The sequence below is a fragment of the Pongo pygmaeus genome, chromosome 2 (assembly GCF_028885625.2).
Source record: "Pongo pygmaeus isolate AG05252 chromosome 2, NHGRI_mPonPyg2-v2.0_pri, whole genome shotgun sequence".
Taxonomy (NCBI): domain Eukaryota; kingdom Metazoa; phylum Chordata; class Mammalia; order Primates; family Hominidae; genus Pongo; species Pongo pygmaeus.
In genome coordinates this window covers 46,827,689-46,854,016 of record NC_085930.1, presented here as the reverse complement: position 1 = coordinate 46,854,016, position 26,328 = coordinate 46,827,689, and the positions used below count along the sequence as shown (strand labels likewise).

At 40.7% G+C, this 26,328-nt stretch overlaps 1 protein-coding gene across 1 annotated transcript; it reads left to right on the top strand.

The window, feature by feature from the left end:
• The first annotated feature begins 19,676 nt into the window (after window positions 1-19,676).
• On the top strand, window positions 19,677-20,057 carry LOC129033889 (histone H2B type 1-K-like). The gene has a single exon (XM_054483024.1). It carries the CDS (start codon window positions 19,677-19,679, stop codon window positions 20,055-20,057), a length of 381 nt encoding a protein of 126 aa, XP_054338999.1.
• The last annotated feature ends 6,271 nt before the right edge of the window (window positions 20,058-26,328 follow it).

Below are 26,328 nucleotides of genomic sequence, written 5' to 3'. Positions count from 1 at the left end.
ATCTCCATTATTGTGCATTGACTCCCTACTTTGTGTATAGTCTGCAGGGCACTGAGAGGAGTGAGTGGTGGCTATAGGCCTCCGAGGATACATGTGTCCCAGAGAGGGAGCTGGGCTGAACCCAGGGTGGTTCTGACCACCCTGTGGGAAAGAAAATGAACAGAAATGAGTCAAAGACTGGCATTCAAGTGCAAGCACAGACAAGTTACTTTGGGTAAGTGGTTTAACCTCCATGAGCTTCAGTTTCCTCGTGAGTAAAATAGTGACCTGAAGGCCCGATCTTTCTTTTTTTTTTTTTTTTTTTTTTTTGTATTTTTAGTAGAGATGGGGTTTCACCTTGTTGGTCAGATTGGTCTTGAACTCCTGTCCTCAGGTGATCCACCCGCCTCATCCTCCCAAAGTGGTGGGATTACAGGCCTGAGCCACCGCGCCCGGCCACGGCCCGATCTTCCTTACTAGTACATTTGAAGATTAGACAAAAATCACATATTAAAAGCTGTCTTAGTCTATTCTTGCTGCTGTAACAAAATACTACAGACTGGGAAATTTATAAATAATGGAAGTTTATTTTCTCACAGTTCTGGAGGCTGGGAAATCTAAGATCAAGGTGCTGGCAGATTCAGTGTCTAGTGAGGGCCTGGTCTCTGCTTTTAAGATGGCACCTTGTTACTGAGTCCTCCTGAGGGGGTAAACACTGTGTCCTTGTGTGGTAAAAGGGCAGAGGGCAAAAGGCACAGGTAGATCCCTGTAGCCCTTTTATAAGAAGCTAATCCCACCCATGAGGGCAAAGCCCTCATGGCCTAATCACTTCCTGAAGGTCCCACCTCTTAATACTGTTGCATTGGAGATTAAGTTTCAACATGAATTTTGGAGGCGACACAAACATTCAAACCATAGCAGAAGTGTTTTGTCAACTGTAAATCCCTAACAAATGTTAAGAGATTATTATTATCATTGGCACTCTTGTTATTATTATTTTCACCCTAAGCAACTACTCCTATCATATCTATCTAGTTCACAGCCCACCCAGAGCCTATTTACTTGGCATAGTGTTTTCAATCTCTCACATAAAATCTGATTTTTCTCTTGTCTTTTATTCCCTATATGTGCCCAGGATACTTGGCTGACTTTGTAGTCTGATTGTTAGAAAAATGGATAGTACCTAAGAGGGCACCTTCTCCTGCTTACACAGTGCAGTGCACAAGTATGTTATGCTCTAATACCCAGGCTGATGGTGGCAGATACTTGCTTGCTAAAGGCTAACTTGGGTACTCTGTTCCTCTTCTGGCCAGAAAATTAGGAGCAGAACACATCTATTCTTCAAGACTTTCTGTCTTTGACCCTTGTGAAATCTGAGCCTGACATCCCTTCCTCTTACTCCATCTCTTCCTGCCTGGGTGTAATGCCTTAGATATGGCGTATTAGTTTCCCAGGGTTGCCATAACAAAGTGCCACAAACTGGGTGTCTTAAAACAACAGAAATTTATTCTCTCACCGTTCTGGAGGCTAATCACAAGGGCCTACCCTAATGCAATATTACATTATCTTAACTTGATTATATCTGCAAAGTCCCTATTTCAACACAGGATCAAAGACCAGGCATTTGGACCTCAGCAAATCTTTTTGCCAGATACAATTCAATCCATAAAATATAGTGAGAGTGGTATGGCAGGCAAGAGAACTTGGAATTTGGATGACTAGGGGAAATGTGCAAAGGCTGTTTCATTCAGAATACAAGATGTCAGCTTCCAGCATTGGCGTGTAGTCTCTTTGATGGCCTGGGTCAAGTCTGTAAACTTACTAAAGCTCAACTTTCTTATCGGTAAATATGGTAAGTCTGGATTCCTAAGGCTATGATAAGACACGCTGAAAATAATTCTAGAAGGACATGAATTATCTTCTGAGCCCTAAAAACCTGTAAATATGTTTACTAATAAAAAGTAAACCTGTACAAAGACAATCTGTTGCTTCTGTGTCTTAAAAAAGGAATTTAATAGCAAACTCATCAGAGTTGGGGAAAGTGAAAAAGGAAAATCCTGTATTTATCCTATTTCATGCAGCACCAGTCCAGACTGACTAATGGTGATGGGGAAATTTTTTCTCTTTAAGAAAAACTGATATAATTTAGTCTTGTATTATGCTTGGACAGATTCCGTAAGACTCCATATGAAAGACTTTCAAGAAGCCTATAATTTATCACAACCTGCAATCATTGGATTTGAGAGTTGGAATAGACTTGAGCCCGGTCTGCTAGTAATTGCAGAAATTCTCTCTAGAACATCTCTGACCCATGATCATCTAGCTGTATTAAGAAGCTGGCTCACTTCTTCCTAAGACACATGACAGGTCACCCTTTAGAAAATTCCTCTCTTCATTAAACCAAAATCTGCTGCCTTATAAAATCCACCTTTTGGTTCCTATTCTCTCCTCTAGCACAGAAATCTCTATTCTTTCCTCCCCATCGCAGTCTTTGTGGGATTAAAACAGTTCTCTAAAGCTTCCGTTGCTTTACCTCTGCTTCACGTAATATTTTCTTACACTATCCATCTTGGTTGCTTTTCTTTGGATGTAGCCATGTTATCAACATGTCTTAAAATACTAGACCCCAGGCCAGGCACGGTGGCTCACGCCTGTAATCCCAGCACTTTGGGAGGCTGAGGCGGGCAGATCATGAGGTCAGGAGATCGAGACCACCCTGGCTAACATGGTGAAACCCCATCTCTACTAAAAATACAAAAAATTAGCCAGGCGTGGTGGTGGGCGCCTGTAGTCCCAGCTACTTGGGAGGCTGAGGCAGGAGAATGGCATGAACTCAGGAGGCGGAGCTGGTAGTGAGCCAAGATAGTGCCACTGCACTCCAGCCGGGGTGACAGAGCAAGACTCCATCTAAAATAAAAAATAAAAATAAAAATACTAGACCCCAAATAGGACACAATCCTCTAAATGTTGTGTAACCAGTTCAGAGTGCCATGAACTCATTATTTCCCATGATTAGAATATTCAATTTTTAATGACCCAACTCAAATTGCATTGACTTTTTAGGGCTCATTGAAACTCTGAGAAGGAGATTTGCATGGAGAATGAATAAGTTTAATGAAGTATGCCTTAGGGATCAACACCTATAGGAGAGTGAAGGAAGTAGATTTCAGCACAGGAAAGAGTTGTACTGTAATGCAGTCACACAGAGAACTCAGACAATCCCACAGGGAGCTCTGTAGAGGGCAGGCTATTTATGGCCCCAGACAGTTATTAAATGGGGGCTGCCTCTGGCAGAAGGCATGCTTAGACAAAGAAGCTCTCTTCAATTGAAAGCGTTTGGCTGTCAACACTCCCAACAACTGGGAGAACAAATTCCTCAGTAAGATCTTGGTAGCACATCACAGCATCCACTGTAGTCTACACTATATGCCACTCGGCTCTAGTTTCTTCAAATAATAAATGCTAGAAACAGCTTTATCAGGAATCTAGCTGGTATCTCTTCCTGGGGAAGGTTAGTGGGACAAACTGTAGTTTCTGTCACAGCAGCTGGTCTCAGAGCAAAAGTAATTCTCATCATCACCCTTTTCTATGATCTATTCCAGATTCTCCTCACTATTGAGTAGCGCTCTACTGGTCTAGGTGGTTGTATTAGTCAGGGTTTTCCAGAGAAACAGAACCAATAGGATATGTGTAGATATAGATACATGAGAGGGGATTTATAATGGAAATTGGTTCACACAATTATGGAGGCTAAGAAGTCCCACAATACACCATCTGTAAACTGTAAATCCAGAGAAGCTGGTAGCTTAGCTCAGTCCAAGTTCAAAGGCCTGAGAACCAAGAGAGCTGATGGTATAACTCTGGGCCTAAGGCCCAAGGCCTGAGAACCTAGGAAACCATGGCTGCAATCCCATAGTTCGAAGGCAAGAGAACCTGGAGTCCTGATGTCCAAGGACAGGAGAATATGAGTGTCCCAGCTCCAGAAGAGAAAGCAAGAAAATTTACCTTTCTTCTGCCTTTTTGTTCTAGCTGGATCCCCAGTTGATTGGCTGGTTCCTGCCCACATTGAGTAAAAAGGAATATTCCTTACTACTGATTCAAATGCCAATCTCTTCCAGAAATACCTTCACAGACATACCAGAAATAATACTTTATCAGCTATCTGGGTATCCCTTAATTCAGTCTAGTTGATAACTAAAATTAGCCATCCCAGTGGTGGAGTGACTCTGAGAGACATGGTGACTTTCTCAAGTTATGGTTGCTGCATTTTATCCAGTTACCATCAAAATTAGGCAAAAAGATGTAAAGAGACACCTCAGTGAATCACCCAAGTACGAAATGCATTCTTCCATTTTCCCACTGTACAACATTCCTACCTTCTCCTGAAGATCAAGATTTAATTATCCTTTCCATGATGCTCCATCACTTGGTTGTTTGTCTCCTGGCATGAGGATCTCCAAATGACTAGGTGGAAACCATAACTTAGAGCTTAACGGGATTTTTATGCCCTAGAGGACATATGGGAACAAGGACCTTTACCTCAAAAGGTTAAACATAGAATTATTATATGACCCAGCAATTCCATTTCTAGTTATATACCACAAATAATTAAAAACATGTATTCAAATGAGTACTTGTACACAAATATTCATAGAAGCACTATTCACAATAGCCAAAAGGTAGAAAGAATTCAAATATTCATCAATGAATAAACAAACTGTGGTATATACATATAATGGGATATCATTTGGTCATCAAAAGGAATGAAGTTGATACATGCTACAATGTGAATGAACCTTGAAGACACTCACTGTGCTAATGAAAGAAGTCAGACACAAAGGTCACATGTTGTATGACTTCATTTATATGAAATATTCAGAGTAACAGGTAAATCCATAGAGACAGAAAGAAGACTGTGGTGTCCGAGGATGGGAGAAAAAGGAAAGAGGAGTAACTGTTTGATGGGTACACAGTTTTCTTTTGTGGTGATGAAAATATTTTGGAACTAGATAGAGGTAGTCGTTGTACGATATTGTGAATGTAATAAATCCCACTTAATTGTTCACTTTAAAATAGTTAATTTTATGTATGTGAATTTTACCTCAATAGAAAAAATGTTTAAATTATGAAACGAAATTTAAAATAAAAAAGAACAGGGACCTCTAACATTCTATGTTCTGAGATTTGAAAACTCAATATATTAAGATGGCAACTTTCTACAAATTGATATATAGACAACACAATCCCTCTCAAAATTCCACCAGCCTTTTTTATCACGAACTGACAAGCAGATTGTAAAATTTACGTAGAAGTACAAAAGACCTAGAATAGCCAAAAGACACTGTTTAAAAAGAAAAGTATCTAGAATAGGTAAATCTGCAGAGACAGAAAAGAGATCAGTGGTTTTCCATGCGTGGGAAGAAAGGAGTTGGAGAATGTTTAATCCTTGATTACAAAACTAACTATAAAGCGGCAGTTATCAACAGTATGGTATTTGCAGTAAGAAGACATATAGACCAAAGGAACAGAATTGACAGTCCGGAAACAAATCCTTATATTTATGGTCAATTGATTTTCAGCAAAGACAATTCTGGGAAAAGAAGAGCCTTCCAAAATTCATATGTTGAATCCATAACCCCCAATGTGACTGTATTTGGAGTTAAGGCCTATAAGGAAGTAATTAAGGTTAAATGAGGTCATCATAAGAATCATAAGAGTAGGGCCCTTATATGATAGGATTAGTGTCTTTATAAGAAAAGACATAAGAAAGCTTATTTCCCAGATCCATGTATTCTATTGATTGGGTCAGCATATACAATGATCATTGATTTAGAGTGTATACTGTTGTCTGAAAGCTGGTATCTCATCATCAGAAAGTATCATCTCCAAGCTGATGCCTCAGTTATGCATTTAAAAAGCTGTTCTGACAGTTCTCAAAAGAAGACATTTATGCAGCCAACAGACACATGAAAAAATGCTCATCACTGGCCATCAGAGAAATGCAAATCAAAACGACAATGAGATACAATTTCACACCAGTTAAAATGGCGATCATTAAAAAGTCAGGAAACAACAGGTGCTGGAGAGGATGTGGAGAAATAGGAACACTTTTACACTGTTGGTGGGACTGTAAACTAGTTCAACCATTGCGGAAGACAGTGTGGCAATTCCTCAAGGATCTAGAACTAAAAATATCATTTGACCCAGCCATCCCATTACTGGGTATATACCCAAAGGATTACAAATCATGCTGCTATAAAGACACATGCACACGTATGTTTATTGCAGCACTATTCACAATAGCAAAGACTTGGAACCAACCCAGATGTCCATCAATGATAACCTGGATTAAGAAAATGTGGCACATATACACCATGGAATACCATGCAGCCATAAAAAAAGGATGAGTTCATGTCCTTTGTAGGGACATGGAAGAAGCTGGAAACCATCATTCTCACCAACTATCGCAAGGACAGAAAACCAAACACCACATGTTCTCACTCATAGGTGGGAATTGAACAATGAGAACATTTGGACACAGGAAGGGGAACATCACGCACCGGGGCCTGTCATGGGGTGAGGGGCAGGGGAGAGGGATAGTATTAGCAGATATACTTAATGTAAATGACAAGTTAATGGGTGCAGCACACCAGCATGGCACACGTGTACATAAGTAACAAACCTGCACATTGTGCACATGTACCCTAGAACTTAAAGTATAATAAAAAATAAATAAATAAAAAATAAAAAAATAAAAAGTTGTTCTACATTCCATTAGGCTGGAAACCTCAGAGAGGTGTGGTGTGTAATAGGAGCAGTGGATCACATTGTCATGTCCACACAGCCATACTTCCATTAACATAAGCAGTTACTTTAGTCCAATGCAATGTTTGGCAGGATCCTGTTTCAGTGGATCAAATGCTACATAGGCACTGTCTAGCTGAAGTTGTATGAATAGGATAAGTGTCCATTCGTATCAAAATCACAGGGTGGAATCACATGGTGGAAAGGATACATTTTGCCATTAAGAATAATAATTTGCCATTAAGAAGCTGGTTGGTCTTCTTGAGGGATGGAGCCATACTGGGGACTCCATGATGGTATCCGTTGCTGTCAGGCTGGATCTTCAGCAGTGGCAGTAATTAGATCAGCCTTAGCAAGTGAGAGCCCGTGTTGTTGGGCCTATAAATAGCTTCCATCACCACCACTGTTTCTCAGTCATGGTTGTTGTACTTATCCATTTACCATCAAAATTAGGCAAGGGAGTATTCTTTTCTGTCGCCATCATGTAAGAGAAGAGCTATCTTCTCCTGATTAAGAAAGTCAATTAGGCCATTCACTGCGGCTCACATCTGTAATCCCAGCACTTTGGGAGGCCGAGGCCGGCAGATCACCTGAGGTCAGGAGTTAGAGACCAGCCTGGCCAACATGGTGAAACCCCATCTCTACTAAAAATACAAAAATTAGCAGGGCTTGGTGGCAGGCACCTGTAATCCCAGCTACTTGGGAGGCTGACAGAGGAGAATCACTTGAACCCGGGAGGCAGAGGTTGCAGTGAGCCGAGATGGTGCCGTTGCACTCCAGCCTGGGTGACAAAAGTGAAACTCCGTCTCAAAAAAATAAAAATAAAAATAAAGTCAATTAGTCTTGTTAGGATGGTGTCTCCATTCCTTACCCATGGTCCATTAATGTGCCTATTGTGCCAGCACCGATAGGAGCTGGCTGACATCAACTGGCTAAGACATTCTACTTCCCAGGTTGTATAGAGTCAACTGTCCAAATCATTCACTACTGCCTATAAGTGATACATATCTTATCTCAGAGTATTTCTCTTGACAAAGGCACTGTCTGATGCTTTATCCATTAGGAAGAATTTCTCTCATCCCTATTTTTCTGGGACACGCTGAGGATGTAGTCCTGTTATACAGCAAAAGTCTATTTTTAGCTTGCTACTACATTCCAATCTTACCCATCCATAAATCAAACTCAGCTTTTGCCCTCACCCCATGCTGCCGTAAGTGTGAGCTAAGGGTGAGGCATCAGGGCAAATGTGGTGGATGACCTAGTAGTCTGGGCCACATATGTGTGCAACTTATTTGTGCTCTCTGGCTCTGCTAATGCCTGATCCCAAACGTATCATTTCCTTCCTTACAATTGTTGGTAGGCCTGCCTGCCTTCATGATTTGGGGGTCTGTCAGAGCTCGCAATGGGCAGTCCTTGCTGTGTGGACCCTTGGCATCCCATAGTTGGGTGCTGTGTTCCTACTAGGAACCAGTAGGGCACCAGGAATATTTATCTAAACGTATAGTTCTCTGCTGCAAATAGCTTGTCTTGCTTCTGAATCCTAGGGGTCTATTTGTGTTTGCCTATTGAAGCCTGTCATAAAATGTACACAGCCTTTTTCTATCAATGATACCTCCTATACTGTAGGCTCTACCACATCATGTGACCAAAATCATCATATGACGGAGCAGCTTGCACTACTGCCTGGTCCTGCTGCAGAGCCCTTTCCTGCTCTGGGCTCTCTCCAAATCTGGTAGACTCATGTTTCAGCTGGTATATGTGCTAGAGTAGTGTCTCTGAGTGTGAAATGTGCTGCTTTCAGAACCAGAAGACACCTATTGGTGCTGGGTTTCCTTCTTAGTTATGGGAAATATAAGTTACAATAATTTGTCCTTTACTTTGAAGTGCATGTCTCAGCATACCCCAGCCTACTGGACCTCTAAAAATTTTACTAATGTGGAAAGTCTCTGAATCTTTATAGTATTTTTTAAAATCTCCCACCCTTTGGAGTATATGTGTCTAGCCAAGGCTTCCAAAGTACTTGCCACTTGTTGTTCACTTGGTCTGATTAATATGATGTTACAGATGTAGCAAACTAATGAGAAGTTCTGCAAAATGTCCATGTGGTCCAGCTTCATTTGGACTGTATTATGTCCGCAGATGGTAGAATCTGTACAGTCCTGAGGCAAGACGGTAAATGTAAACTTTTGTTCTTCCCAAGTGAATATATTTCTGATCTTCCTTACTGATAGGGATGGAAATGAACACATAAACAGACCAGATTGATGGCCTCATAGTACATACTTGAGGCCATGTTAAAGACATCACATCTGGCACCACAGCTGCAATTAGGGGCTACCACTTAGTTGACTGTGTGGCAGTCTACTGTCATCCTCCAGGGTTTGGAGGCGACAGACTGATGCATTAGTGGAGACCATCAGCCCTGAATTCTTTAGATCTTCAATGGTCACTCTAATTTCTGTCATGCCACCTACGATCATTTTTAAAATTTATTATCTTGCCTTGAGGGGAAGTTTCAGAAGCTCCCACTTGGCCTTCCCCGTTACACTAGTTCTCCAGGGTCAATCACACAACGATGGTTCAACCAACTGCCACATATGTCCATCCCAATTATAAATTGGAATTTACACATTTGGGAACTAAGAAAACGACCCACCATGAGTCACACTTAGGCCAATGTTACATGTACTACCTGGCTCCCATATGTTCTCACTCCAACAGGAGGTCCATGATAACATGGGTCCCTAGCAAACACAAACTCTGAGTTGGAGATTCACATGCAGAAAGTTTATTGGAACTTGAGGATTAACACTCATGTAGGATAAAGGAAGACTGGGCAGAAGAGGAGTGGGACTCTGAGTCAGTTGTAACAAGGACTTTGGCAGATCCCATAGGGGTCTCTGGATCTGGGATAGCCCTTCAAACTTGTCCTGCCTTTAGGCATACAAAACAGGCTTTTATATGCCCATATTACGGAGTTATAAGAAGTATCTGTCTCCAGGGAGGAGGCACAACCTAAGAGTGATGGTTCTCTTCAGCTGAAAACCAGTCCTGAACAGGGACTTAGCTGAGAGCCACTGGTCATAAGCCACCAACACTCCCCTCAGCTGGGGGAATAACTGCCTTAGTTTTGATGTAAGACTATAGGCAGAGACTATAACATCTGCTACATGTGCTCAACTAAAATTCTCAGATGTTTTCCACTAAAGTTCTATTAAACCAAGTCTTGACTTTTGTATTTTTGTTTGTTTGTTTGTTTTGAGACGGAGTCTCGCTCTGTCACCCAGACTGAAGTGCAGTGGCGGGATCTCGGCTCACTGCAACCTCCTCCACCCAGGTTCAAGTGATTCTCCTGCCTCAGCCTCCTGAGTAGCTGGGATTACAGGTGGGTGCCACCATGCCTGGTTAATTTTTGTATTCTTTAGTAGAGACAGGGTTTCACTATGTTAGCCAGGCTGGTCTCAAACTCCTGGCCTCAAGATGATCCCCCCGGCCTCGGCCTCCTAAAGTGCTGAGATTACAGGCGTGAGCCACCATGCCTGGTCTTGAACTTTGGATGTAGATTTTTGGAACCAATGCTGGATCTTGTATTCATCATCTATTCGACTTGTTGGTTTTATCCTAGCATTCCAGCCTGCTTAGTCACTGAATTTTAATTACAATAGCTACTGTCTTAGACTTCCCTTGAGATTTGAGTTATCTTCAAATGGAAGAATATATTAAAGGGAATGTTGTCATGTTATTGAAAAAACACTGAGGCCTAAATCCTAAGGGTCAGAGTCAGTGTCATACGCTATTTGTAGGACTTGCACAGAATATCACATACTCTTTCAGCCAAATATATCGTTGTATCAGTTAGAATGTGTCTTTGCCCCAAATATCAGAAAACCCTGACTCAGATTTTCTTCAACAATGAGGTTTATTTTACTCACTCATGAAGAAGTCTATATGAAGTATGAGCTTCAGACTGGCAGATTCAGTGGTTTAGCAGAGTCATCATGGATTCAAGCTCTTTCCGTCTCCCGTCTGCTAACTCCAGAGGTTTGCTTTGCTCTCGAGCTGGCTCCCCACCCTTCACCTCCATAAGTAATGATGGAGCCATTCTAGGAATCATATCTGACACAACAATGCTCAGTAACTGCAGAACCACTCTTCTCCTCATGTCATTTCTTTGCCCAATACTCCCAGAACTCCCCCTTTTATCTTATTAACCAGGTTTAAATCACAGCCGCAGTCCATCCTAGCAAGGTGAATGGAATACCATGATTGGCTTAGTCTTGAATTAATCATTTGCAGTGGAATAGATGTCAATGCTTGTTTATTGCTCTCTAGTTGATAGAATCTATTCTGTTCCCCTTTGTGAAAAGTTTTCAGCCTTCAGGCACCTCTCCCATTTGCTGTAATTCCCAACAGATTATTGCTTTTCTTTGGATGTAGCCATGTTGTTAGTTTGTCTTAAAATACTAGACCCCAGGCCAGGCGCAGTGGCTCACACCTGTAATCCCAACAATTTGGGAGGCTGAGACGGGTGGATCGCTTGAGGTCAGGAGTTCGAGACCAGCCTGGCCAACATGGTGAAACCCCATCTTTACTAAAAATTCAAAAATTAGCCAGGCGCAGTGGTATGTGCGTATAGTCCCAGCTACTCAGGAGGCTGAGGCAGGAGAATCACTTGAACCCAGGAGGCAGAGGTTGCAGTAAGCCAGGATTGCACCCTGCACTCCAGTCTGGGTGACAGAGCAAGACTGTCTCAAAATAAAGAAACAAACAAAAAGTTGAAGGTTGTATATCCTTACGTCTCTTTCCTTTGGCTCCTTAATCTGAAAGTTGGCTTTCATTTTCACCATGTGCCCTAGGGAGCCAAGCTGAGTTTCATCTTCTGTTTCCATGGTTATCACACCAAGCAATTAACAAGTTTTAGAAGAATTACACAAGATTTGAGCAGAGCAGGGAAGAGGGGGTGTGGTAGATCACTGTCTTCCTGGGTTTGTCGCTCCTATACTTGCTTTTCACCATCTTTCTCTCACATGTGGCCAGGGGGCTCCTAAGTCTTCTCCTATCTTTGAGGCTGAGACTCTGGGGATCTCTGTCCCTTTCCCTAGTGGGATAATATCAGTGTGCTCCTTCTGCACAAACACGGTCTCTCTCTCTAAGAGAAATGTCAGTTACAACTACTTTTTACACCTGGGAGAAGACAGAAGCAAAATGAACACTAGAAAAAAGTAAGCACTGCTGAACTTCTGTTAACATTACACTACATTACTTCCCTCAAAGAGCAGGTTGCTCCATGTTTGTGCTTCTCTTTACTCTAAGTAATGCAGCCTTTAGCGCTTTTTTGTAAAGCTCAGCTTTAGCCTCCTTTGCTCTGTTCTTGAAGGTTCATGATAGTCTTTTGCGTTCAAGCTTATCTATAATCCCCTCCCTTTGCCTTCTGTTCATGTCCTTTTCAAAGCCTGAGCTCTGCAGAGAGCTCCCTGTATAACCACCTACTTCTTTAGCTGTCTCCCCCTTTATCACTGGAATTATTTCCTATTATATTATAATCAGGATTTTATTGTTTAAATCTCCCACCTCTCCCAAGTCATGTTCTTTTCTAAAGTCTCACATTGCAGAATCACACCTGTGGTAACTACTCTTTTGAAGTGAAGAGTTAATTTGTGATGCAAATAATTACTTCTTTATCTCATTTTCAAAGAGGAATTTTCATAAAGATAAACTAGGAGCAAATTGTTTCACACATTTTCCTCCTTTGTCACTTACTCTCCTTCCCCCCTCGCTTTCCTTCTGTCCTTTTCCCCTCTACTTGTTTCCTGCCTCCTTCCAGAATTGGTGTAAACCCCCTGGGTTTCTCTCCCAGGCTCTGCTTTTGTTGAACCGAAATACTTTCTGTTCATGTATTGGAGTGAACCTTTATCATACCAGGCATACTCACCCACCCCCTGCCTCAAGGAAATCTGGTGGGTGAAGCCAAGTGAAGAAAGCACTTTCATAGGGAATTGCCTGTGTCTGTAACCCCTGGCAGCCGGGCCTTTCCGTTTCCTAACTGTCCTGCTTCTATCAACTTCAATTAAAGTCTACCTTTTTCAGCTGACAAACTCTAAAGAGTAAATGTCTCTATGCCTCTGCTTCCTCAGGAGTAGAATGAGGGCAATTCTCTCTGTCCTGTCTACTTCACAGAGCTATTGGGGAAAAAATTAATGTGCAAAGAAATATACATTGGAAAGCATGATTCATATGTAAAAGGATATTCACTGTTTATGCTTAATCATAGGTATGCTGCCTAAAAAAACAAGGACAGGATTTTTGAACATAAAACTGGGCAGGAATGAATTAACTTTAGGGAGGATTTTGAGCTGGAAACTCTGCGTTTTTTAAATAAAAAATTGTCCTATTCCCACCCAAACAAGGAGAAAGGAAAGGCCAAGGAAATGGGTTTTCAAAAGATAAAAATATTACTGTCCTCTTAACTGATTTGTTTCACTTTTGAAAATATTATGAAGACAAAGACATCTGGGAGACCAAGATGGAGGGAGTGGACATAAGGGCGGGGCTTGCTCAAGAGTTGCAAAGGAAGGTAAAATGAGGACGCAAAGGTTCTGTAAGATGAGTAAAGTTGTTCTATGTGGAGTAGACATAGAAAGGAAGTTTAAAAAATGCTTTATCAGATAAAAATAAATTAAATTGTGCTTTAGAAAAAGAGAGAGAAAAGCTGTGAGATAGTTGTTAGAAAGAAACGATTCAATGAGAAGCTAAAAAGAGAAGTAAATCCTTTCAATCAAGAAGAAAACAAAAGCTTGCCTGATAATCCCATCTCAGTGTCTTTCCACTCACAATTATCACCACACCCTGAGGAAATGCAAGAGAAATTTCAAAGTTCTTGAAGTATTTGCTTAATGATGTCAATTGATGAGCAACGTCATGGGGATAGAAACCAGAACATGAGTTTTAATTCATGTTAGGGGGGAAAAAAAAGCCATAGGGAGAACAAATAAATAGCTGGCTTTTGTTGTGCTTCCCGGTGATTACACAGATTTGACCTCAAACTAAGTCCCAAAGGGGAGATGGAGAACTAAGAGAGAATTGGAGTACTCACTGGGCAGAAACTCTAAGTTCTGCAGCACTGGATGTGGTCCATGAGATAAAAAATGTTAGCTTCCTGGAAGATCATCTCACTTTTGGAAATATTATAAAATATATCAAACACTCAGAATACTTAAAAGAATACCTGTATCTAATAGCTTTATCAAACATTAACATTTTGTCATTTCAGATCTTTTAAAAGAAGGGATACTTTACAAATATAAGTAAACTCCTATAACATTTTCCTCCTCCCGTGCCCATAAGAAGTCCCTTTCTGGCATTAAATGTTTACCTCCTTTTTTTTTTTAAGATGGAGTCTCACTTTGTTGCCCAGGCTGGAGTGCAGTGGCATGATCTTGGCTCACAGCAACCTCTGCCACCAGGGTTCAAGCGATTCTCCTGCCTCAGCCTCCTGAGTAGCTGGAATTACAGGCACCTGCCACCACGCCCAGCCAATTTTTGTAGTGTTTTTTTTTTTTTTTTTTTTAGTAGAGATGGGGTTTCACCATGTTGGTCAGGCTGGTCTCAAACTCCTGACTTCATGATCCACCTGCCTGGGCCTCCCAAAGTGCTGGGATTACAGGTGTGAGCCACTGCGCCCAGCCAAATATTTACCCCTTTTCATCGTACTTTATGTTTTGTTACATACACGTGTATCTCTATAATATTGGATTTCATGCTTTTAAACTTTATATTAAGCACTATTCTTTTTTATTTGAAACTTGCTTTTATCACATAAATTGATACACATAAGTGTAGTTCATTTATTTATTTTATTTGCTACACAACCATAGTATTTTCCTGTGGATAATCATTTACATTGTTATCAAATCTTTATTGTTTTGAAAAGCTACAAGGAATATTTTTGCATATGTATCCTTGAGCATGTGTGCTGAACATTCTGTAGAACAGGGGTCCCCAATCCCTGGGCCACGGACCCCTACTGGTCCATGGCCTGTTAGGAATGGGTCTGCACAGCAGGAGGTGAGCAGCAGGCTAGTGAGCATTACTGCCTATCAGATCAGCAAAGGTATTAGATTCTCATAAGAGCACCAACCCTGTTGTGAACTGTGCACATGGGGGTGGATCCCTCATGAATGGTTTAATGCCATACCCTTGGTGATCAGTGAGTTCCCCCCTCTGAGTTCTGGTTGTTTAAAAGAGTATGGCACTTCCCCCCATCTCTCTTTGGAGAGGGAGAATCGCTCTGTCACCCAGGTTGCAGTGCCGTGGAACGATCTTGGCTCACTGCAACCTCTGCCTCCTACTCAAGCGATTCTCCCGCTTCAGCCACCCAAGCAGGTGGGATTACAGGCATACGCCGTCACACCTGGCTAATTTTTGTATCTTTAGTAGAGACCAGGTTTCATCATGTTGGACAGGCTGGTCTGGAACTCCAGGCCTCAAGTGATCCGCCCGCCTTGGCCTCCCAAAGTGTTGGGATTACAGGCGTGACCCACCGTACTGGGCTGTCCCCCATCTCTCTTGCTCCCTCTCTCACCATATGATGCACTGGCTCTGCCTTTAGCTTCTTCCATGATTGAAAGCTTCCTGAGGCTGTCACCAGAAGCAGATGCTGGCACCACACTTCTTGTACAGCCTGCAGAAACATGAGCCAAATAAAATCTCTTTCATAAAAAAAAAAATTACCCAATCTCAGGTATTTTATAGCAACACGAAAATGGACTAACACATTCTCCAAAGCAGTTGCATTAATTTACTTTCCCATTCCCAGTATATGAAAGTTCCCATTTATCGACATCGTATTCAATCTTTTAAATTAACTACTTAATTTGCTAATCTAAAGGGTATGATTTGTTCCTAAACACTTTACAGTTTTATTGCCATTGTTGATGATATACCATTATCTATTACAATTGCAATTTTCTTATTACTGGTATATAGAAATACAATTTTTTTTATATTGATCTTGGATCTAGCAGCATTCAATGACTTTCTGATTAACTCGTGTAGATTCTCTTAGATTTCCTATGTAGTCAAGTATGTTGACTGCAAATGAGGTCTGCTTTGGAATGTCTTTGTAAGTTTTATACCTTCCATTATTTCTCATCTTACTGCACTGTCTTGTAGGTCCAACAGAATGTAGAATGGTTGTGACAATATAGTGTAATAAAGTTTCATCATTAATGTTTGTAAGATTTTGATAGATACTTTTTGTGCAGTTAAGAGTATTGTCTTCTATCCATAGGTGCTAAGAGTTTGGTTGGTTGTTCCTACATAAATTGAAAAGCCTTACCCATGCTTCCATCTTAAAGTCTATATTCCCAACATTCTTCCCCCAGATATCAGCATGACTGGCTCTCTCACTTCCTTCACCTCGTCTACTCAAATGTCATCTATAAAAGGAACACTTTGTATAGAGCAACTTGCTACTCCTAACACTAATTCTGCTATTTTTTCCCCTTAAATGAGTAAATATGAGAATGCATAAGGTTTATCAAACGTGCTTTCTATTTTCTGTATCTATTACATTGACCATATTTTTTCCTCTTAATTGATTGTATGTTATTCTTGGGATCAATTAATCTTGGCCATGGGGTGAGGGGGAAATATATATATAAATAATGTATGTATATATATATATATAATGTACATATATATACACACACACACAACATTTTATTTAGAATGTTTAAATCTGTATTTATGAGAAATACTGGTCTTTTTTTATGGCTTTGTTACAGAAGTATAATAACCTCATAAAATGAATTGAGTGCTTTTCCTCACTATTTTTCTTTTTCTTTTTTTTTAAATTATACTTTAAGTTCTAGGGTACATGTGCACAACATGCAGGTTTGTTACGTATGTATACGTGTGCCATGTTGGTGTGCTGCACCCATTAACTCATCATTTACATTACGTATATCTCCTAATCCTATCCCTTCCCCCTCCCCTCACCCCACAACAGGCCCCGGTGTGTGATGTTCTCCTTTCTGTGTCCAAGTGTTCTCATTGTTCAATTCCCACCTATGAGTGAGAACACCGTCACTATTTTTTGAAAGGTAGAGATTATCTGTTTGTTGAAGATTTGTTAAATTATTCTATAAAAATCAACTGGGACTTCTGTCTTAAGGTCGGGGCAGTGGGCAAACCGCTATGGGGTGAAGCACTTTCTCCTAATGGGACTTTGACTTTGTACTAAGAAAATAATGGTCAGCCTAGGAACTTCTGCTGCTACCTCACTGTCCAGAACTGGTCATGTGACTATCTTTGTTGCAAGAAAGGCTGAGAAATTAAGTATTTTTAGTTAGGCACATTGTCTTCCTGAAAAGAAAAATCAAGATTCTGCTATTAAGGATGAAGAAAAAGCAATGGCAACGGGGTAGGCAGCCACCAATGCCTTCTACAATAAAACTATTAGATATGCTGGAATGTTGGGACCTTTCAATCTATCCTTCATGTATCTTAACTGAAGTAAACAGATAAATAAACAAATACACATCTATGTATTCAGAATAAATACACACAAACACACACACACATCTTTGTCTCTCTGGGGTATATTTTGGGTGAATTTCTCAACACTCTCTTCATCTTTCTAATTCAGTCTTCAATTTTATATAGATTAGAGTTTGTTTCATCATTATGAGTTAAATTCTATCCCCTCTCCTAAAAGAAATCTTGAAGCCCTAACCCCCAATATACAGCATTATTTGGAGATAGAGGTAATCAAGTTAAAATGAGGTCATTAGAGTAGGCATTAATATAATCTGACTGGTGTCCTTATAAAAAGGGGAAGTTTGCACACATGCACACACAGAGACAGAGAAAGAGAGAAGAGAGAGAATGCCACAAGAAGATGAGGGCAGAGATCAGTGTGAAATGTGCATGGTGGTGCACCCCTGTAGTCCCAGCTACTAGGGAGGCTGAGGCAGGAGAATGGCGTGAACCCAGGAGGCAGAGGTTGCAGTGAGCCAAGATCGCGCCACTGCACTCCAGCCTGGTGACAGAGCGAGACTCTGTCTCAAAAAAAAAAAAAAAAAATCATTATATTAGTGTCCTAAAAACCTTTTATACTATATTTTTACTGTACCTTTTAAAATGGTACACCTGTTTAGGGCACTTACTATGAATGGAGTTTGCAGGACTGGCAGTTGCTGCAAGTCAATGAGTGAATGATAAATGAATATGAAGGCCCAGGACATTACTGTATACTACTGTAGACTGTAGGCTGTGGACTTTATAAACACTGCATATTTAGGCTACACTAAATTTATAAAAACATTTTTATGTTTATTTCTTCAACGATAAGTTAACCTTAGCTTACTGATACTTTTTAACACATTGGACAGCTGGACAAAAATATTTTCTTTCTTTATATACTTATTCTATAAGCTTTTTTCTATTTTAATTTTTTTTAGTTTAGTTATTACTTGTTAAATCTTTTTTGTTAAAAACTAAGACACAAACACATACATTAGCCTTGGCTGGCCTACACAGGGTCAGGATCATCCATATCACTGTCTCCCCCCTCCACAGCTTGTCCCACTGGAAAGTCTTCAGGGGCAATAACATGCATGGAGCTGTCATCTCCTGTGATAACAATGCCTTCTTCGGAAATACCTCTTGAAGGACTTGCCTGAGGCTGTTTTGCAGTTAACATTTTTTTTTATCAGTAAAATTAGCACACTCTAAAATAACAAAAAGTATAGTATAGTCAATACATAAATCAGTAACAGTCATTTATAATCGTTATCAAGTATTATGTACTGTTCATATTGCGTGTGCTATACTTTTATATGACTAGCAGTGCAGTAGGTTTGTTTACACTAGCATCACCACAAACACGTGAGTAATGTGTTGCACTAGAATGTTATGATAGCTATGACATAACTAGGCAATAGGAATTTTTCAGCTCCATTATAATCTTATGAGACCACTGCCATATACGCAGTCTGTCATTGACTGAAACATTGTTATGCAGTGCATGCGTGTACTAAAACTCTGCTGTTGTAGTGCAAAAGCAGCCATAGACAATATGCAAAAGAATGAAAGTAGCTGTGTTCTGGCCAGATGTGGAGGCTCATGTCTGTAATCTCAGCACTTTGGAAGGCCAAGGTGGGTGGATCACCTGAAGTTGGGAGTTCGAGATCAGCCTAGCCAACATTGTGAAACCCCGTCTCTATTAAAAATACAAAAATTATCCCGGTGTGGTGGCACACACCTGTAATCCCAGCTACTCGAGAGGCTGAGGCACAAGAATCACTTGAACTGGGAAGGCAGAGGTTGCAGTGAGCCGAGATCGTGCCATTGCACTCTAGCCTGGGCAACAGAGAGAAACTCTGTCTCAAAAAAAAAAAAAAAAAAAAAAAAAGAATGTATGTAACTGTGTTCCAATAAAACTTTATTTACCAAAACAGGCAGAGGGCTGGATTTGGGCTGGGGTGCATAGTTTGCCCGCCTCTGCCTAGGAAGATAGTCAAGGCCATTTTTCCCAACCTTCTCTACAAGTCAGGGAGTCACACTCTAGTCCCTGGCTCTGGTTCCCTATCTGTCATAGAATACATTTTGTCTTCTTGAAGGGATATGAAGTGTCAGATGCCACCGTCTGCTCCCAGACCCAGAGCCCAGGAGATCTGCAGCTGCAGCCCCATGCGCTACTTTGCCTTTGTTTATTGAAGTCCTAATATGTACTAGGCATTGTGCTGGGTCCCAGAGACATAATAATGAATGATGCAAATATGGTCCTAATCTCAAGAAACTTACAGTTTGGTAGTAAAGACAAATATTAAATTACTTCCCGTTTTCTCGAGCTGCTGTTAGTTCACCTCGACCTGTAGTTCGCCCTCGACATGCCAGAGCCAGCAAAGTCCGCTCCTGATCCTAATAAGGGCTCCAAGAGGTGGGTGACTAAGGCGCAGAAGAAGGACGGCAAGAAGCACAAGCGCAGCCGCAAGGCGAGCTACTCTGTGTACTTGTACAAGGTGCTGAGGCAGGTCCACTCCGACACCGGCATCTCCTCTAAGGCCATGGGGATCATGAACTCGTTTGTCAACCACATCTTCGAGCGCGTCGCAGGCGAGACTTCCCGCCTGGCGCACTACAACAAGCGCTCGACCATCACCTCCAGGGAGATCCAGACGGCCGTGCGCCTGCTGCTGCTCAGGGAGGTGGCCAAGCACGCCGTGTCCGAGGGCACCAAGGCCATCACCAAGTATACCAGCGCTAAGTAAACTTGCTAAGGAGGGACTTTCTCTGGAACTTCCTGATCTGACAAAAAAACCTTCTTACCAAAAGAAGCACAGTTGCCTTCTGTTACCCCATTATCTACTGCAGAAGACTGAAAAAAGCAACCACACCTGGATGGACTCTTCCGCAAGATAAAGCTGGCCTCTTGGTCTCATTCAGATTCCAAAGAGAATAATTTACAAGTTAATTTCTGTCTCTCTGGTCCATTCCTTCTCCTAATAATCATTTACTGTTCCTCGAAGAATTGTCTACATTACCCATCTCTTTTGCCTCTGAGAAAGGATATATAATCTTCTGTAACCCACTGAGGGGTTGGGGTAATCATTCTGTGGTCCCCAGCCCTGTATATTAATAAATTTGTATGCCTTTTCTCTTAAAAAAAAAAAGTAAAGACAAACATTAAATAAATATGCACACACATGAGTGTATAATTATGATTCCAAATTGGGTCAATATTAAACAAGGAGGCTTTTATGAGAAAAAAATAACAGGAAACACTAAGTTACTGTAGATTGAAGAGCCAGGGAAGATCACTCTGAGAAAGTAAGAGACAAATCTGAGGAAGTAAGAGAGGCCTCTAGGATAGAAATGAGATTTCCTTGAAATGAGTCTGGGGAATATTGTTCCATGCAAAGCAAATAATATGTATGAAGGTTCCAAGAAGGGAAAAAAGTATGTTAGTTCAAGCTTTTAATGAAAGTCTGAAGGCTAGTGAGTTTAGAGCTGTTGTCCAATACAGGGGCCATTGGCCACATATGGTTATTTAAATCTAGATTTAATTAATTAAAATTAAAATCTGTTCCTCAGTTGCTCTAGACACATTTTAAGTACTCAGTAGTTACATATGGCTACTATATTGAACAGTGCACATATGGAACATTTCCTTCATCACAGAAAGTTCTGTTGGAGAGCATTAGTCCAAAGCATATGTAGAGATCTAGAATACATTTGAAATAATATTCATATGGAATCTTCATTAAATGGAAAATTATAAATGGAAGGCTTTTAAGTATCAGTATACAAAACAGGAAACAGAATGATATCAAATATACTAAAGATAAATATTCAATCATTGGATGAAAAGTTGATGATGTAGTTAACATGGATGTATCCAGCTGTAATACCTGGACCACTGATCAATCTTAGCACAAAAAAGATGGCCCACCATTGTGTACTTCCAGATGGAATAACACATCATCACCTATGAAATAGTCTTGCAAAAAAAAATCAAACCTGAACCTGCTCAATCCTTTAGATTAGCACTATCCAACAGAAATACAATGCAAACCACATGTACAATTTTAAGTTTTCTACTAGCCTCATTAAAAAAGTAAAAATGAATAGGTGAAAACAATTTTAATATATTTTTATTGAATCTAACATATTCAAAAATCATTGAAATTACGATTGAAGCATTGAAATTACAATTGATTGATTATAATCAATGTAAAAATAATTAATATTTTGTATCTTTTTCTGTTAAATTTTGCAAATGTGTTGTATTTTTACATTATCAGCCAGCACATCACAATTGAGACTAGTTGCATTTCAAGCACTGAGTAGCCATATGGATGCTGATTCAAACAAACTAACAGAAAAAAAATTATGAGATGACGGAGGAAATGTGAATACCATCAGAATATTTGGTTATAGTGAGAGCTTATTATTTCTTTCCAGGTATAATAACAGTACTGCGTTTAAGTTTTTAAAGAGAGCTCTTATCTTTTAGATGCATATTGAAATATTTATGAATGAGATTATGTAACATCTGGGATTTGCATCAAAATAATCCAGTGATATCTGTATGCGGAGTGAATAAGAATGCAGAAGACACAAGATTGGCTATGAGCTGATTGGTTGAAACTAAGAAAATGACATCAGCTTGCTGTTTAATGTTACTGTTGAAGAATAGAGAGGATCTTGTTCATTGAACCCACTACAAATGAGATAATGGAATTAGAATTAGCTGTTATTACTGTCAATCACTTCTGACCCAAGGGGAGGTTATAACAATGGCTAGAATGCTTCCTCTGACTGTGAAGCAGACGTCCAATTGTGGGCAATATTTCTGCCACCCTAGTGCTGAGAAAGAAAAAAAAAAGATTGTGGCTCTAAATCTACTCTGTTATATGAAAAAATGAAGAAATTTCAGCTGCTCTCAGGGAAGAAAACAAATGTTTCCAACCCAGCTTGAATCAGAGTGTTCCTAGGGGAGAAGCTAGTATGGTGGAGATGGCACTAGCCCAAATATGAAACCTCCCAAAGGGAAGTTAACACTCAGAGTGAGAAAACTGAGCTACTGTGATCAGTTAACCATTCCCTCATGGAATATCGCTTTCTTTCTGGTATTAAACTTTGGAAGTCTGCATTTTGTTTTATCAGAGAAGGCAATGATCCTTTCTTTTGTATTACTCCCATAGACTAGTCAGTTGCAAACTGTGAATAATGGGATGAATGATGGAAAGATAATCAGAGAGGAAAAAGGGCACTGTGGGAAGAACATGGTCAGATCTGGGAGGAATTTTCAGGCCATTTTATTAGTGGCCTGGAATTTTCTTCCCTTGGTAAAGCAAAGCTCTATGCATCTTTTTCATTGAGAGCCAGGGTCTCACTCAGTAGCCCAGACTGGAGTACAGTGGCATGATCATAGCTCACTGTAGCCTTGAATTCCTGGGTTCAAGCAATTCTCCCACCTCAGCCTCCTGAGTAGGTAGTACTATAAGCATGAGCCTATTTTTTTGTATTGTAGCTGGACTACAAGCATCCAGCTATTTTTTTGGGGGTGGGGGGGTGGTAGAAATGGGGTCTTACTTTGTTGCTCAGACTGGCATCAAACTCCTGGCCTCAGGAGATTCTCCTGCTTCAGCCTCTCAAAGCTCTGGGATTATAGGCATTGTGCCCTATATATTGTGTTTTAAAGTACCAAGTCAATTGTTTTTTTTTTTATTGTCCCCATAAATACAGTAGATTCATATTTATCAACTGGAATATTCTTATTTTAGTTGAGAAAACAAGGTGAGAAAGACTTTCACCTTTTCATAACATAGTTCTTTGTATATTCCACTAGCAAAGTGATTATTATGCTGTTTTGTAATGAAGTATTTATTTCATCCACTAAGCTGTGATTTCAAAAGCAAAAACCTTGACATTTTCACCTTTGAATCTCCACCATCCAAAAAATGTGGGGCATAGTAAGAGGCAATACATGTTGAATGAATAGACTATCCATTCAACAAATATTGAGCATCCAAATTGGTGAACAGTACAAAATGGCAACTTTAAAAATCTCCAAATGAACACTTTGAATGTGGCTTCTTAGCTAGGATCTTGTCACTGACTTCAAAATCACATTTTTTAAAAAAAACTCTAGTAAGTTAAGCCTGACCTCTTCATAAAACATGGCATTTTTTTTAATTAAAAAAAATTAATAGAGACAAGGTCTTGCTATGTTGCCCAGGCTGGCCTTGAACTTCTGGGCTCAAGCAATCCTCCTGCCTTGGCCTCCCAAAGTGCTGGGATTACAAGCATGAGCCACCATACCTGGCCTCAACTGATTTTTGAGACAGAGTCTTGCTGTGTCACTCTGGCTAGAATGCAGTGTGATCACGGCTCACTGCAGCCTCCAACTCCTAAGCTCAAGTAATCTTCCCAATTCAGCCTCCCAAGTAGCTGGGACTAGAGGTGCATGCCACCTCACCAGGCTAATTTTTAAATTTTTTGTATATATGTGGTTTGTCTTTGTTGCCCAGGCTGGTCTCAAACTCCTGGCCTCAAGAGATCCTCCTGCCTCAGCCTTTGCTAAAGTGCTGGGATTATAGGTGTGAGTCACTGCACCCAGCTGAGACATGGATTTAAATGACTTTGTTATTTTCTAAAATTTAAAGCATATATACAATGCTATCATTAGAAATACTCAACCGAATGTACTGCCCAGTCTGAGTTCCTTTCCTGAACTCTATTTCCAAATGTTGCTCCAAAAAGGTTTTTAGTAAATGCGATGTCATTAGGAAAGGTCTCTACTCCCCTGATTATCTTCTTAGACGTCAAGATTAAATCACTTTTCCCAAAATTGTATTAATAAAATCAGGACATGGCTGGGTGCAGTGGCTCTATTACGCCTATAATCCCAGTATTTTGGGAGGCTGAGGTGGGTGGATCACTTGAGGTCAGGAGTTCGAAACCAGCCTGGCCAACATGGCAAAACCCCACCTCTACTAAAAATACAATAACTAGCTGGGCGTGGTGGCACGCACCTGTAGACCCAGATACCAGGGAGGTCGAGGTGGGAGAATCACTTGAACCTGGGAGACGGAGTTTATAGTGTGCTGAGATTGTACCACTGTACTCCAGCCTGGGCAACAGAACAAGACTGTCTCAAAAACTAAAATAAAATAAATAAATAAACAAAATCAGGACATGACTCTGTAGAAACACATTTATTAAGAGTAAGGAGGTTATATTGTTTTTATATTCATTGCAGTGTCTTATCCTGGCCCCCAGGCGACAGTGAGTGAGAAGGGAAGGAGAACAGAAATAATAGCACAGGCTCTTCAAGCAGATATTCCTGAAGTCAAAGTGATTTTATTTTATTCATTTTGTTATTTTATCAGGCAGCCTCTTGAGCCAGAGTAGGCTCTGAAATTCCCTATTTTTACCATTATTACTCTTATTATTTTTTATGGAGACATGGTCTCCCCATACTGCCTGGGCTGGTCTCAAACTCCTGGCTATGAGCCACTGTGCCCAGCCCAGAATTATTTAAAACAGTTACTTGACTGTTTCAGCCCTGTTTCCTCAAATATAAAATGGGAACAATCATACTTCTAGGGCGTTTATAGATTTGTTGGGAACCTTAAGATGCAGAACACTCAGGGCGGGGTGCAGTGGCTCACACCTGTAGTGCCAGCACTTTGGGAGGCTGAGGCAGGTGGATTACTTGAGCTCAGGAGTTCAAGATCAGGCTGGGCAACATGGCAAAACCCCATCTTGTGGTGGCACATGCCTGTAGTCCCAGCTCCTGGGAAGGTTGGGGTGGGAGGATTACCTTGAGCCCAGGAGGTGAAGGTTGCAGTGAGCCAAGATCATTCCACTGCACTCCATCATGGGCAAGAGAGCAAGATCCTGTCTCAAAAAAGAAGAGAAAGAGAGGCCAGGCGTGGTGGCTGATGCCTGTAATCCCAGCACTCTGGGAGGCCAAGGTGGGCGGATCACCTGAGGTCAGGAGTTCGAGACCAGCCTGATCAACATGGAGAAACCCCATCTCTACTAAAAATACAAAAAAAAATTAGCCAGGCATGATGGCGCATGCCTGTAATCCCGGCTACTCGGGAGGCTGAGGCAGGAGAATTGCTTGAACCTGGGAGGCAGAAGTTGCGATGAGCCGAGATCGTGCCATTGCACTCTAGCCTGGGCAACAAGAGCAAAACTCTGTCTCAAAAGAAAAGAAAAGAAAGAGAGAGAGGAAGGGAGGAAGGAAGGGAAGAAGGAAGGGAGAGAGGGAAGGAAAAAGAACACTCAAACAGAATTACTGTTGAGCTAATCAAGGCAGTTAACTAAGAGACAAATTCAACTCATTAATTTGGTCTGTAGTTCTTTCCTTAATAATGAATAGACAATGAAATGTAAACCACTAACATTTTGATTTTCTTTATCCATAGATACTGTCATGTGGTGATTTTCCACCTTCTGTCATCTCTTGGTGAAACAGCCTTTGCAAAATTATGACAGTGGGAGAATTATGACAGTGCAAAATATCTGACCTAACTGACTCCATCTTGCTTCTAACCACCAAGCTGCCCCTGTTCATTCCTGGGCATAAGGCTGAACTAACTTTGGGAGAAACTTAGTTTATAGTTTAACTTTAAAACAAAGATAATAACAGCCCTTTCCCAAAACAAACCCTCTTCTCGCTTGGGGACCAGGCTGCCTTTGTAAGATTAACTAGCCACAAGGTTAGAAATTATGGTTTAGGAGTCATGCGGCTAGACACCACAAGATTCTAAACCTCCCCAGTTGCTCCTAGGGATAACATCACTATTATAAAACATAAGACTGGTGCTCAAGATATTTTTCAGACCTAACTGGTGCCACCCAGACCAGTAATCTGGCTCAACCAGCTCTGCAATCCCACCTAGGAACAGGAGACAGTAAGAAGAATCCACTTTGACCCCATATGATTTCATCTCTGACCCAACCAATCAGCGATCCCCACTCCCTGGTCCCCTACCTGCCAGATTATCCTTTAAAAACCTGAGT

Bases quoted from the DNA above. Each gene is read 5' to 3' on its own strand.
- LOC129033889 (XM_054483024.1), top strand. From the start codon at position 19,677: ATGCCAGAGCCAGCAAAGTCCGCTCCTGATCCTAATAAGGGCTCCAAG.